This window comes from Oncorhynchus keta, chromosome 34, assembly GCF_023373465.1.
Source record: "Oncorhynchus keta strain PuntledgeMale-10-30-2019 chromosome 34, Oket_V2, whole genome shotgun sequence".
Lineage (NCBI taxonomy): Eukaryota > Metazoa > Chordata > Actinopteri > Salmoniformes > Salmonidae > Oncorhynchus > Oncorhynchus keta.
The window spans coordinates 36798299-36814170 of NC_068454.1; the positions used below are offsets into that span (position 1 = coordinate 36798299).

Sequence of the window (15872 nt, forward strand, 5' to 3'; positions counted from 1 at the left end):
TCAATGTGATTTTTTAAATTGAATGAAACGCCTCATCTGCATTCGCATTGCATATGGTGGGTGCAATTTAGCGATGGCAGCCTATCATTAGAGTTGGAGGTGTGATCTATGGGGTGGGGGCGTGGCTTTACGTTAGTTATTTTTGGTCACCCGTGAAAGTGAATGTCATTCCAGAAAATGTGTTCAGTTTTTCTTGATTATAAATTCAGTATATATTTGTGTATTGTAATACTAAAGATCATGGAAAGGTGTCTATTGATGAGATGGTCACCATTTGGTTACAGTATTGTAACAAGTTAATGTGGAAGTCTTATGTAATGAAAGTGTTTGGAATCAATATTTCATGTTATGGAACCAACATAATATCTTGATTAACAGGAAATGTATTTAATTACTTGTAGCCTAATTTAAGAAATGTGGATGGGTAATTCTGAAGTGTAAAAGTAAATACGGTATAACTGATTGTATACAGTATATTGTATGTATGCTATTTATTAGGTTTAACCAAAGTAAGTTGACATAGGTTGCAACTTGAAATATAGGTTAGTTAATAATCAAATATAACAGTTGAACAGGCATTGAATCACATATCTAGTTTCAACTAATGTCATTTAAAAAAATTGAGAACGCCTAACTCATTTACTTGCAACCAGTTGATGTAGTTATTTTTAGGTTGATCCAAAGAGTAATTTATTACAGTGTACCCCATTTAGGTTAGTCTATAGCAGGGTTTCCAAAACTAGGCCCGAAGGACCCCAATGGATGGACATTTTGTTTTTTGCCCGATCACTACACAGCTGATTCAAATAATCAACTAATCATCAAGCTTTGATCATTTGAACCAGCTGTGTAATGTTAGGGCAAAATACAAAGCGGGCACCCCTTGGAGTCCAGAGGACCGAGTTTGGGAAATGCTGGTCTATAGACTTCGGTCAAGCAGGTAGCCTATTGGGCCAGTTACCAAAAGGTCGCTGGTTTGAATTGCCGAGCCGACTAGGTGAAAAATCTGTTGATGTGCCCTTGAGCAAGGCATTTAACCCCAATTGCTCCTGTAAGTTGCTCTGGAGAGCATCTGCTAAATTACGAAAATATTAATGTCAACAACACTCCCACTCATTTTGCTGCGTTCTAATAGACTAACATTTTTTAAGGGAAAGCCAAGATGATTAACAAAACAATTAAATCATTCTCATCAAAATAGCTCTCCAACTGTTATGATGCTTACCAATTTGAGTTTAGACAGAGATAAAGACTGTGGTGCAGAATACAGTAAAATAATAATCAGCCTTCTAAATACATAGACCACCACATCACAAAACGTTCTCACCATTTACTTTGGACCATGTAAAATAGAGTGTAGAGTAAAATAGAGTGTGAATCAGAATAGGTATGACCTCATACACTATAGACAGAGTACATAATTGCAGCACGGATGTGATGCAGTTTAAAACAGATGACCCGGGCTCTCTATCACCTGCATGTAGGCTACTTTAAGGCTCATGCACGAGCCTGTGCTATGTGCGCGCGGGCAAAGGGTGGACTTGTGTTGAATTGTGGCAGACTCGGCACTTGCGCGGATGCAGAATCAGGAGGAGTCTGCTCGTTGAATTCGAGTGGCTGGCCACCGCCTTCCATTCGCCCCCCTCCCCCTCCGCCCGTTGCTGCAGGAGTCCTCTCCCCCTCTGACTGGATACATGAAGAATTACCCGTAAACGACATCTTCCCTGCAATAATGGGCCGCCAGCTAATTACTGCGTTGACGTGTTGATATAAAAATATTTCAGATATCAAATATGAATCATGCATTTGATATTTCTGGCAAATTTGCTCTTGAGCATTCTTGCGTCCTGGCTCCATCCATCCATAGCGGCAATTGGTATGTACTGCATATTCTTAGCCCAATCCTGTCCCTTCATAACGGTATCAGTTACATTTAATAACTCGCATGCTTCTTTGTGTCATTATCTGATATTTATGATAGATATGTTGGATTTTCTCGCTATGCCGTTTCTATTTTGGGACGGATCTGTCTGTGTCCGGAGGACAATTTAATATGCCGAGCCCTTTTAAGTGACGGTGAGAGAGGGGGCAGACGAAAGCACCTCGGCATCTTTTGTTCAGGTTTATGAACATGAAATATAGCTAAGTTAACCCGAGACAAATGTTTAAGATGAACTCGTTTTAGCTGTACAATTGTGTCTAATTATTAGTACCTCAAAGATCAAAACACCTTTATAAACTGCTGTTGCAGTTTACCTTAATGTTGACCTTAACAAGGCACTCCTTTATTATATTAAGCGCTAATTTAATTATGAATTGAACTGTTCTATTTTCATTAGTATAATAATATTCAGCATAACAACATGAAGAAGCCTACCCAGTCTGTCATATTCAATTTATATTTCAAATATAGGTTTTTGTAGTGCAATTTAACACTATTTTGAGTTTATGTACATTTGTATTTAATTGTTTATGGGAATCCCCATATAATTATTTTTAGGTAGACCTTGAAAAAGGAATGTCATAGTTTACTGCCATACTCTAATGGTACTAATACACAACATTATACACTTAACTCTCTCAATTGTGTCCTGGAGGAATGGTGAAGTCATAATCACTTCCTGCAGTAGCAGCAATTGTTTACATGATTAGATTATGATTGACAGGCTTCCTTATGTTGGGGCTATGCAGAGTATAGACTGACTGTCATGCTCGTATGGTATCTCCTCTTCTGCAGTTTCTCAAGGAGGAGAGAATGAGGTGGTGGAGAGGGACGCAGTGTCATTATTGTCGGAGCGAGAGGCAACTGCAGCAGCGGCCACAGGCAACACAAGTCACCGTGCGGCTGAGCATGTGATCACCTACCCCTCTCGGCTCATCTACTACCTGAACGAGGACTCAGAGAGCACCTACCATGACCTGGACACCCGGGCTAGGAGCCAGGTCACAGAGGGTCATGACCAGGTACGACTTCTGGTCAGAACTTGGGATTGTTATCCTATTGGGGAAAGGGGGATACCTAGTCAGTTGTGGAACTGAATGTGTCTTCCACATTTAACCACTCTGAATCAGAGAGGGCTGCCATAATCAACATCCATGTCTTCAGCACCCGGGGAACAGTGGGTTAACTGCCGTGCTCAGGGGCAGAACAACCTATTTTTACCTTGTCAGCTCAGGGATTTTAACCCAGCAACCTTTCGGTTAGTGGCTCAACGCTCTAACCGCTAGGCTACCTGCCGCCCCTGAACCTATTGGAGTGCAGTGGTGGTTATGCTTGCCAATGGCAGTACACTTGTCCATGTTGGCACACTGGATAAAGTAAACGGATGAATGGGTATAGTTTGATTTAAATGATAGAAGGAATCATCAATGAGAGCATTGTCTCGCTCTATCCTCCCCTCCTCTCTCATGTTATGAGGGTGATGCCCTATTTTACTTGATATGCAGGGGAGTTACTTAACTTGGCTCGGCAGTGAAGTTGGCATGGCATTCCTTACAGGTCATTACAGTTACAATTTCTCAATTAAATAACCATAGAAATAAGATTCTAATTATATAACTATTAATAATAATAATACATTTAATTTTTATAGTGGTATAACTAGTCTTACCATTACCCTTACCAATGGCATCCATTCTCCCAATAAACCTACAATTAGAAAATAAATCAACCTGATAAACACTAAAAACAAGGACCTGTGATGTGCTTAACGTTCTCTCTCCCACAGGCGGTCCACCTTGCTCAAGCCAGTTTCCAGTTAGAGGCCTTTGGCTCCAGATTTGTACTGGACCTAACGTTAAACAAGTAAGTGTTTTTGTCTACTTCATACCTTGCTTCTCTTACTCAATACGGTTTGGTTAGCAGGCGGATCTTGTAGCTTTTGAAATAGGCATGGGTATTAGCTAACAGTGATGGATATAGGCATTTGGGTGTTGCCCAGCTGTTGTTATTTCATGGTTTACAGCAGAGAGGTCATTTTATATAAACATAAGGAGTCATTTTCTGAAGAGTCTTCCATTTTGATCCAGATCCAGTGTGTGGAACACATCCAACTACAATTTCTGTTATCAAGGTCATGGTCACAACAGTAGCCACATTCTGCAGGGCCGCCGTGCTAGACTCATTGATACGGAGAGCACCATGTTGGGCTGGATGGGTCATCTTTAAATCAAAGTGACAGGTCCCCATGATTCCAAGGGAGTTGTAAGTGATTTTCCTCACTAGTAATGAGGTGTACTATCGGTCAGGTTAATGCAGGGCCTCATGAGTCTTTGCTATGGTGATTGAACAGGACCTCTTGACAGAGACTGCCTGTGTGTCTCATCAATGGTAGACCTCATGTTGTGTCCACCATCAGTCTTCTCAGAGCTGTCACATGAAGAACATTAGCTCCTATGACCATGAACATACATTATGTTGTGGGCTGATTATAATATCCTAGAGCTAAATGAGCACTCATATAAGAGCCTGGCAAATGCATTGTCTTTGAATATAGGTATGGGGAAGCATGGAGACTCTTGGCAGCCCTTTGAAGGTAGTGTGGTTTGGTGACCATGTGTAGGAAGGTAGGGGGTGGGGGAAGTGGTCATGGTGACCAATGCTGTCAGAGGAGGTGGGATGATACACACACACACACACACACACACACACACACACACACACACACACACACACACACACACACACACACACACACAATAAACTACAGCAGGAAGCATGTCGAGACATGAGGGGTCGGTGCCCTGTCCCTGACCTGATAACTTCTCCTGGCCTCACAACACAAACTAGTTTTCCTGTTACTCTCAGTCCCAACAGTCAGGCTTTGAACAATAGCATTTAATCAAGAGAAAATGTGTTTTTGGATCAGACAATAATTACACAATAAGTAACCTTGCGGAAGTGAAGAGAAGCTGTTCTTTGTGACCAGATCCTATGTTGTTTTCATTGATTGTGAGTATTATGTGAGTGTGATTTTTTGGTGCAGGTCTTTTTAGTCTGTGTCTATGGGTAGGATGAATTCTGCTCACTGTTGTAGCTGTGAGAATGCTGATCTAAATATAGATAGGTCTGCAACCTGCCAATGGGTGCAACTTGTACTGCTCGCTGTTCATCTTACTTCTGCACCTGGAGAACATATTTTCAGCATAATAGAGTTAACTATTCTTAAAGGGATACTTCAGGATTTTTCTACTTCCCCAGAGTCAGATGAACTTGTGGATACCATTTTATGTATCTCTGTCCAGTATGAAGGACGTTAAAGGTAGTTTTGCGAGCCAATGCTAACTACCATTAGCGCAATGACTGGAAGTCTATGGGTATCTGCTAGCCACTAGCGCAATGACTGGAAGTCTATGGGTATCTGCTAGCCGTTAGCACAATAATTGGAAGTCTAAGGGTATCTGCTAGCAGCACTAACACTATTTAGCAATTGCGCTAGCGCTAGTTAGCAACTTCCTTCAAACTGCACGCAGAGTAGCCTAGTGGTTAGAGCGTTGGACTAGTAACCGGAAGGTTGCAAGTTCAAGCCGCCGAGCTGACAAGGTACACATCTGTCGTTCTGCCCCTGAACAGGCAGTTAACCCACTAGGCCGTCATTGTAAATAAGAATTTGTTCTTAACTGACTTGCCTGGTTAAATAAAGGTTTAAAAAAAATATATATATATATATATATATATAAATGGTATTGATAAGTTCATCTGACTCTGAGGCAGTAGATAAAGGATCTTATTTAACAGTGAACTGTGTTTTATTGTCATTTCAATGTCAAAACCTATATAGTTTTCATGGAAAACCTATATGCAGATGGTTTAATGTAGGTTTAGATTGGGTATCTACTAGTCTCATAATATCTCTGTGTTTTAATTAGCATTGATCTGGGGCTGATTCAGTCATGCAGTGGTCTGGGCTGCAGTACAGTATGTCTTGTCCTCCCTTTCCCTGAGCATCACTATTCAATTAGGAGCAGACTGATTATTTCCATGTGCCAGGGCGAAAGCAATGACAGCATCATGTGTCAATGGGGGATTTGGGCTGGAGCTGGTCTTTCGCCAGGCCCCAGAACCTCCTGCAGTTTCTGGTCTTTCCCCTCTCCTCTACCACTGCATTGTGTAACTCAGTCTCCTGTGGACTCAAATACCTCAGGGTAGGACTCCTTGGCCCCAAACACATAAACACTCTCATACACACTGGCTGCACATTACACATTGCGACATGTACTTCTCTGGCCTCCCTTCTATACACACACACATACACACACTTCGGTACACTCACGTTCCACTGCTCCAGCCCTCCACACTCTGCAATGCCGCACTCTCCCCTCTCTCCCCTCCACGCTCTTTCTCTCTCTCTCTCTCTTCCCCACTCACACACACACACACACACACACACACACACACACACACACACACACACACACACACACACACACACACACACACACACACACACACACACACACACACACACACACACACACACACACACACACACACACACACACACACACACACTCTCTGTCTCTGTCTCACACATACATGCATGTACGCACACATACACACATTTTCTCTCATGTACACAGACATTCACACACACACTCACAGTGCTGTGGCACACTCTCCTCTCCCTGCCTCATACGTCAAGCTAAAAATAGCCCCTCACTCAGGAATCTCTCACAGACACTGCACTGGTGCTTTGACTCTCTCTCTCTCTCTCTCTCTCTCTCTCTCTCTCTCTCTCTCTCTCTCTCTCTCTCTCTCTCTCTCTCTCTCTCTCTCTCTCTCTCTCTACACTCAACTGTGCACAGCACTTCCAGCCCACTCGCTGAGCAATGCTCCAAAATGTCACACACGTACAGCACATTTCCAAAGACACTTCTTTTGTATCTTTTTTTCTACTTTTCTGCAGCAAAAGGTGCTGTATGTCCAGGGGTGCGAGGGTGTTTTGAATGAGATCTACAAGGTTGCCCCGAAAAGCGCCATTGTGGCAGAAATGTCAATCTCTTGAAGTCAGTCGTCAGCTAACATTGAGTGTGTGTAACGGTGTGGTGTGACATGGCTCGCTGAGTCAGATGGTGGGAACAGCCTGGAGGACAGTGGTGCTCAAGGTGAAGCAAAAGCCTCACACAATCATTTATCATGTCTTGCTTCATTGACACCATTTTGAAAAGGGATATGATATTCTTAGTTACTTGTATCAATGCCATACCTGTCATGGCTGTTTTTCTATGTTCTTTGCCTGTCATAGTTGCTTTTCTATATTCTTTGTCTGTCATGGTTGATTTTCTATGTTATTTGCCTGTCATGGCTGTTTTTCTATGTTCTTTGCCTGTCATGGCTGCTTTTCTACATTCTTTGCCTGTCATGGCTGATTTTCTATGTTCTTTGCCTGTCATGGCTGTTTTTCTATGTTCTTTGCCTGTCATGACTGTTTTTCTATGTTCTTTGCCTGTCATGGCTGCTTTTCTATGTTCTTTGCCTGTCATGACTGCTTTTCTATGTTCTTTGCCTGTCATGGATGTTCTTTCTATGTTCTTTGCCTGTCATGGCTGCTTTTCTATGTTCTTTGCCTGTCATGGCTATTTTTCTATGTTATTTGCCTGTCATGGCTGCTTTTCTATGTTATTTGCCTGTCATGGCTATTTTTCTATGTTATTTGCCTGTCATGGCTGCTTTTCTATGTTATTTGCCTGTCATGGATGTTCTTTCTATGTTATTTGCCTGTCATGGCTGCTTTTCTATGTTCTTTGCCTGTCATGGCTATTTTTCTATGTTATTTGCCTGTCATGGATGTTCTTTCTATGTTATTTGCCTGTCATGGATGTTCTTTTTATGTTCTTTGCCTGTCATGGCTATTTTTCTATGTTATTTGCCTGTCATGGCTGTTTTTCTATGTTATTTGCCTGTCATGGATGTTCTTTCTATGTTCTTTCTATGTTCTTTGCCTGTCATGGATGTTCTTTCTATGTTCTTTCTATGTTCTTTGCCTGTCATGGATGTTCTTTCTATGTTCTTTCTATTTTCTTTGCCTGTCATGGATGTTCTTTCTATGTTCTTTCTATGTTCTTTGCCTGTCATGGATGTTCTTTCTATGTTCTTTCTATTTTCTTTGCCTGTCATGGATGTTCTTTCTATGTGCTTTGCCTGTCATGAATGTTCTTTCTATGTTCTTTCTATGTTCTTTGTCTGTCATGGATGTTCTTTCTATGTTCTTTCTATGTTCTTTGCCTGTCATGGATGTTCTTTCTATGTGCTTTCTATGTTCTTTGCCTGTCATGGATGTTCTTTCTATGTTCTTTCTATGTTCTTTGCCTGTCATGAATGTTCTTTCTATGTTCTTTCTATGTTCTTTGCCTGTCATGGATGTTCTTTCTATGTGCTTTCTATGTTCTTTGCCTGTCATGGATGTTCTTTCTATGTTCTTTCTATGTTCTTTGCCTGTCATGGATGTTCTTTCTATGTTCTTTCTATTTTCTTTGCCTGTCATGGATGTTCTTTCTATGTGCTTTGCCTGTTATGGATGTTCTTTCTAATCAATGTACTTACTCATTTTAGAAAAAATAAAAAATAAATAAATAATGATACAATTTTGAATTATGAGTTGTTTTAGATGTTCTCTTGCTCTAGATGTTGTTCAAAGGTTAGAACAGATTTTACATTGGTTTGAACTACAAAAGAGCATTTCTCCTGGTTTGTTCACTAAATGCCAGCTTTGTGATGGATTCTGTATCCCTTTTTGGAAGCAGTCTGTCACAATTGTGTGTTGACTGTCTTTCATAATCTTGCAGAGTATGCAGCTTGGTGTATTTATGCTGTATTATACTGTATCTATCTTATACATATTCTTGTACTGTCTCAACCACCTGGCAGCCTAACAAAAAGAATGTTTCCCTCCCTCCCTCTCCTCATTCGAACTGAAGCATCTTACCTACTCTTTTTATAGCTGCACAGTATTCAGTGTTTAAGCTACCTTTTTAACTGTGAGATGGTGTGGGTGTATTTTAAGTTCATGTGGGTGTACTTGACGTTGGGGCTTTTGAAGAGGATTACCGAAGGTTTGTGGTGATTGTTGAATGTAGCTGTTTAACAGGGTGCACTCCTCTAAACCGCCATGTAAGTCACAGTACCAGGGCCAGACCACAGCCAGACGGTTAGGGCTGCAGGTCATCACAACCGACACACAACATGTCACTAACCCACGCCCTTCTCCTTTTACTTCCTAGTGACTTGTTGTCGGCGGATTATGTGGAGATCCACTATGAGGAGGGTAAACCTGTTCTATCAAAGGTAACATCTCCAGCCAGAACACCCACTCTGTTTGGGTACCTGTTTTTCGTTTTCTCTTTTTTCAGAGGAGCCTAATTGGTTCCCTGTGGAAGGTACAGGGCCTGCAGCTGTTACAGGGTGTATTGTTTTGTTTAACTGTGGCTAGTTAGGGGCAATCAAAGAACAAGTGGAGAGTTAAAGCAAAATGCAGCAAAATGCTTAAAGACATCCAAACTATTCACCCTACTATGTTGACAGGACCACTGGGGTTCACAGACATGAAAACAAATCAAATGTCCTTGAATGGTACAGAGGTACTTTGACACATCTACTTTGATGTTATTTATCCACTTGGTCTTGATGTATCCTAACATTGCTGTTATTGATTACCATTAGCTAACCTCGTCATGTCAATGGTGCTCCATCATCAGTATAACTACACTTTATCTTATCCACCCTGATGCTGTTTGCACCTGTTTTAGTGATGTAAGAGAAAGACCGAGGGAAGGAGGGAGGGATAGACTGCAAGCAAGAGAGAGGTAAAAGAGGCTAGAGATGTGATAGTTGGCTGCTGTGTGCCCGTGTTAGTTACTGTACCGCTGCTGCTGGTGTTGCTGAATCAGGTTGAGGTAGAGGGGTTGGGCACAGTGGAGCTAGCTGACTCAGCACAGCTCCACTCCGCTCCCCTGCAGCCTCCTGTCTCTCCTGCCTGCCTGCCTGCCTGGCTGCCTGGAACCCAGGTCACGTGACAGGGGAGCTAGAGACGCTGGTGCTCTGCAGTAGCTATGCAGTGTGGGATGGTAGGAGTGAAAGAGAGAGTGTCCTCTGCTCACCCTGGGCCTAGTTGATAACTGAGTCACAGATGAGGGAGAGGGAAAGTGATGTGGACCAATGAGGTCTGAAGAAGAACAGCCATTAGTTTGAGGCCCACCACCACAACCCACACTGCAGAAAGATATTATTTATAAATGTGAGCTGAATGCGTAAACCAGGCTGCAGATGACATATTGCACACCTTTATAGTCTCTCCAACTGAATAAACAGTCAAATGTCGACAAAGTTGCAATAATCCAGCGAATACACCCTGGGCTGAGTAGAAAGTAGGCTACTCCATCTGAGTTATGTTGCATTGCTATATATTGACTCATATGGTACAGCTGTGAATGTGATAAGTACGCCGTGTATGTATTTGTTTGCTGAATATTTTGTAGGAAGCTCCACTCCAAACCCATCGAGTAATGTTGGTATGTACACTCAGTGGCCAGTTTATTAGGTACACCACCCCGTTCACGAAAATGGTTCGCTCCTACTGACAGTGAGTCACGTGGCCATGGCTTGCTATATAAAGTGGGCAGACAGCCATAAAGGCATTCAGTTACTGTTCGATTGAATGCTAGAATGGGCAAAACAAGTGACATTTACATTTAAGTCATTTAGCAGACGCTCTTATCCAGAGCGACTTACAAATTGGTGCATTCACCTTATGACATCCAGTGGAACAGCCACCTAAGCGACTGAGCATGGCGATGATTGTCGGTAGCAGGCACGCCAGTTCCAGTATGTCAGAAACGGCCGGCCTCCTTGGCTTTTCACGGATGACAGTGAAAATAACGGCAAATAACGGCGCAGTACAACAGTGGTGTGCAGAACGGCATCTCAGAACGCACAACTCGTTGGTCCTTGTCACAGATGGGCTATTGCAGCAGACGACCACACCGGGTTCCACTCCTATCAGCTAAAAACAAGAAGAAGCGGCTCCAGTGGGCACATGATCACCAACACTGGACAATTGAGGAGTGGTTCCTGTTGCTTCATGCTGAGTGGCAGAGTCAGGAATTGGCATAAGCAGAATAAGTTCATCGCCCCGTCCTTCCTAGTGTCAACAGTACAGGCTGGTGGCAGTGGGGTAATGGTGTAGGGAATGTTTTCCTGGCACACGTTAGGTCCCTTGATACCAATTGAGTAATGTTTCCATGCCCCAAACAATTCAGGCTGTTCTGGAGGTTTTTCTGGAGGCAACCCGGTGCTAGATGTATGTACCTAATAAACTGGCCACTGAGTGTACAGTATATGTCTCAGATTTGCCCTCTGCTCTACAGTAGGTATATGTGATGTTGTATAAGTATTGTATAAATGTTGTTTCTGTGTATCCTCAGGGTGGTGAGCACTGTTACTACCATGGCCAGGTGAGGGGGGAAGATGACTCTAATGTGGCCTTGTCTACCTGCAATGGGCTGCAGTAAGTGAACACCAGCAGTTTTACATAAAAGTCTGTGCACAGAATACTTGTAGATATCGGTGCTTTCTACAGCTGCTATTGACTTAGTATTGACTGTCTTCTCTCTTCATTTTTCCTCTCGCTCCCTCTCTCTTTACCTGACAGCGGAATGTTTGATGATGGACTCTATGTGTATCTAATTGAGCCTTTGCAACAGACTCACTCAATTGTAAGTTATTCCTCATATTTAGGCTTTTCAAAATCTTTGCTACACAAGTACTATTTGTTCTACCTCTACTTGTGCTACTGCTAGGATCTCTTCTGCCACTTTTACTGTTACTAAAGCCTCCCTTTTCCTGTAAAGCACATTAGGTTATCTCGTAAAAATGGTATGTTTGCCATTGACAAGGGTGTTCTTGTTTTTGAAGGAAGTCCATGGTTTACAATAGTGAAGGACACAATGATAACAAAGTGCTGCACGTGTGGAAATGGTTATACCTCACTAATCTGTATTGAGCTTTTCCAAAAGTTATATAAGCATAGAATGTACAGTGCCTTCAGGAAGTATTTATACCCCTTGACTTATTCCACATTTTGTTGTGTTACAGCCTGAATTCAAAATGGATTCAATAAAAAACAAGTATCACCCATTTACACACAATACCCCATTATGACAAAGTGAAAACATGTTTTTAGAAATTCTTGCAAAAAAAATAAAATAATGAAATACAGAAATATCTCATTTACATAAGTATTCACACCCCTGAGTCAAGACATGTTAGAATCCCCGTTGGCGGTGATTACAGCTGTGAGTCTTTCTGGGTAAGTCTAGAGCGTCTGCTAAATGACTTAAATGTAAATGTAAATGTAGAAGTTCTTTGCACACCTGGATTGTACATTTGCCCATTATTCTTTTCAAAATACTTAAAGTTCTCTCAAGTTGGTTGTTGACAATTGTTTTATCATTTAAAAAATATACTTTTACATTTTTTAAATAATTGTTTTTTATTATTATCCCATCCACCATCCCCTCTCTTCGGTGCTTACAGGTTCGCATACATAAACATACATTTTACACATACATTTGACATATATTTTACATATACGGTACTTTTATATACAGCAATCACATAACAATAATACGTTACCGACATAATCTCTTTAATCCCTCCCTTCAGCCACTTTCAGCCCATCCCACCTATCACCATAGACCTCAGCTCTTTAATCCCTCCCTTCAGCCACTTTCAGCCCATCCCACCTATCACCATAGACCTCAGCTCTTTAATCCCTCCCTTCAGCCACTTTCAACCCATCCCACCTATCACCATAGACCTCAGCTCTTTAATCCCTCCCTTCAGCCACTTTCAACCCATCCCACCTATCACCATAGACCTCAGCTCTTTAATCCCTCCATTCAGCCACTTTCAGCCCATCCCACCTATCACCATAGACCTCAGCTCTTTAATCCCTCCCTTCAGCCACTTTCAGCCCATCCCACCTATCACCATAGACCTCAGCTCTTTAATCCCTCCCTTCAGCCACTTTCAGCCCATCCCACCTATCACCATAGACCTCAGCTCTTTAATCCCTCCCTTCAGCCACTTTCAGCCCATCCCACCTATCACCATAGACCTCAGCTCTTTAATCCCTCCCTTCAGCCACTTTCAGCCCATCCCACCTATCACCATAGACCTCAGCTCTTTAATCCCTCCCTTCAGCCACTTTCAGCCCATCCCACCTATCACCATAGACCTCAGCTCTTTAATCCCTCCCCTCAGCCACTCTCAGCCCATCCCACCTATCACCATAGACCTCAGCTCTTTAATCCCTCCCCTCAGCCACTCTCAGCCCATCCCACCTATCACCATAGACCTCATCTCTTTAATCCCTCCCCTCAGCCACTCTCAGCCCATCCCACCTATCACCATAGACCTCAGCTCTTTAATCCCTCCCCTCAGCCACTCTCAGCCCATCCCACCTATCACCATAGACCTCAGCTCTTTAATCCCTCCCCTCAGCCACTCTCAGCCCATCCCACCTATCACCATAGACCTCAGCTCTTTAATCCCACCCCTCAGCCACTCTCAGCCCATCCCACCTATCACCATAGACCACCCTGGTTTGGTTTCCATGTGCCATATATTTTTCAATTGGGCTGCGATATTGTTGACCATACATGTTGAACCTTTCTAATTTCATAGTATCCACAGATACTATGAGCTAAAGATGAAAACCTTTCCAACAAGTATTATTATATTATTTATTGACTGACTATGGCTTTCCAAATCGCCCAACAATGCTATTTGTAAGGTTCATTTTAAGTGAATGTTGTGATTTTTTAAGTGAATGATGTGAGCAGATACAAGCTACATAGGGGCAATACCAGAATAAATTATCTAGTGATTATGTCTCTTCGCAGCAAAATCTACAGAGCTGAGATTTTTGTATGCCTGATATTGTTGACCATTGCTAGACAGCCATTTTCATGTCTTGACATAGATTTTCAAGTCGATTTAAGTAAAAACTGTAACTAGGCCTCAAAGGAACATTCAATATTGTCTTGGTAGGCAACTCCCAGTGTATATTTGGCCTTGTGTTTTAGGTAAATGCCCTGCTAAAAGGTGAATTTGTCTCCCAGTGTCTGTTGGAAAGCAGACTGAACCAGGTTTTCCTCTAGGATTTTGCCTCTGCTTAGCTCTATTCTGTTTCTTTTTATCATACCCATAACATGATTCAGCCACCACCATCCTTGAAAATATGAAGTGGTACTCAGTGATTGTTGTGTTGGATTTACCCCAAACATAACGCTTTGTATTTAGGACATAAAGTTCCTTTCTTTGCCACATTTGTTGCAGTATTACTTTAGTGCCTTGTTCAAAACAGGATGCATGTTTTTTACTATTTTTTTTCTGTACAGGCTTCCTTCTTTTCACTGTGTCATTTAGGTTAGTATTGTGGGGTAACTACAACGTTGTTGATCCATCCCCAGTTTTCTCCTATCACAGGCATTACATTTTGTAACTGTTTTAAAGCTACCACTGGCCTGAAATCACTGAGCAGTTTCCTTCCTCTCCAGCAACTGAGTTAGGAAGGACACCTTTATCTTTGTAGTAAATGGGTGTATTGATACACCATTTGAAGTGTAATGAATAACTTCACCATGCTCAAAGAAATATTCAATGTCTGCTTTTTTTCAAGGAATTGGAAAACCTCTGTGGTCTTAGTGGTTGAATCTGTGTATGAAATTCACTGTTCGACTGAGGGACCTTACAGATAACAGTATTTGTGGGGAACAGAGATGAGGTAGTCATTAAAAAACATGTTAAACACTATTATTGCACACATAGTGAGTCCATACAATTTATTATGTGACTTGTTAAGCACATGTGTATTCCTGAACTTGGGGGGTTGAATACTCATTGACTCAATACATTTCATTTTTTCATTTTTTATTCATTCGTAAACATTTCTAAAAACATAATTCCACTTTTGCATTATGGGGTATTGTGTGTAGGCCATTTATACATTATCTCAATTTAATTAATTTTAAATTCAGGCTGGAACACAACAAAATGTGGAAAAAATAAATGGCTGTGATACTTTCTGAAGGCAATGTATATCAGGCAAGGTCCATGATGCAAATGGAAAGAATAATGGTAATGTAATGATAATGTAGTAAGCTTAATAAAGTATTGCGTTTTACATGTCTACCTTAAATATTGATTGATGTTGACTAGTTGTGACAATGTGATCATGTTTCTTGTTACGCAGACCAATGTCAATGCCCTCCGAGCCAGCCAATCCCTACCCCGTTATGACCTATCTTTTGTAACTTGACCCACGTTCCCTGTTCCCTGTATCCACCACATTTATCACACCCTTGCTGACAGTTAATGGTTTCCCTCACAGGATACAGCTGCACGACCCCACTCTCTGCGCAGGAGGCCCACCCTCCAGAGGAACAATGACCAAGAGGAACTGGGTAATGAGTTATGCATCTTTCTGCCATCGTGGATCTTGCATAACCTCCAAGAGGCCTCTACCACTTTACATCAACACTCTCACGGCCTGTCTGCCTGACATTCCAAAAACGATCGTATACTCTCCTACTAACGCTAACATTAGGTTCCCCATATGACAGCTCTAGACCTGGAACCAATGGAGGGAAAGGGAAAGGGGGATACCTAGTCAGCTGTACAACTCAATGCCTTTAACTGAAATGTGTCTTCCGCATTTAACCCAAACCCCTCTGAATCAGATGTATTTAACCTATGTATTTGACCTATGCATACTTCAATGTATTTAACCTATGTATTTGACCTATGCATACTTCAATGTATTTAACCTATGTATATGACCTATGCATACTTCAATGTATTTAACCTATGTATA

At 41.8% G+C, this 15872-nt stretch overlaps 1 protein-coding gene across 7 annotated transcripts in view; it reads left to right on the forward strand.

The window, feature by feature from the left end:
• The first annotated feature begins 1592 nt into the window (after positions 1 to 1592).
• Positions 1593 to 15872, forward strand: part of LOC118367036 (disintegrin and metalloproteinase domain-containing protein 23-like) — a 38589-nt gene continuing 24309 nt past the window's right edge. For 3 of the 7 annotated variants that reach the window (XR_004822064.2, XM_035750001.2, XM_035750005.2), the window contains exons 1-7: positions 1620 to 1876; positions 2738 to 2964; positions 3729 to 3805; positions 9220 to 9283; positions 11419 to 11501; positions 11646 to 11709; positions 15390 to 15462. Coding sequence is in view for 6 of the 7 variants with exons in the window: in XM_035750001.2 (XP_035605894.2) it covers positions 1801 to 1876; positions 2738 to 2964; positions 3729 to 3805; positions 9220 to 9283; positions 11419 to 11501; positions 11646 to 11709; positions 15390 to 15462 (664 nt within the window). In the remaining variant the exon portion in view is untranslated. Of the gene's footprint in view, positions 1877 to 2737; positions 2965 to 3728; positions 3806 to 9219; positions 9284 to 11418; positions 11502 to 11645; positions 11710 to 15389; positions 15463 to 15872 lie in introns of all 7 variants that reach the window. The other 4 variants (XM_035749999.2, XM_035750003.2, XM_035750000.2 and 1 more) reach the window with 3 other exon arrangements.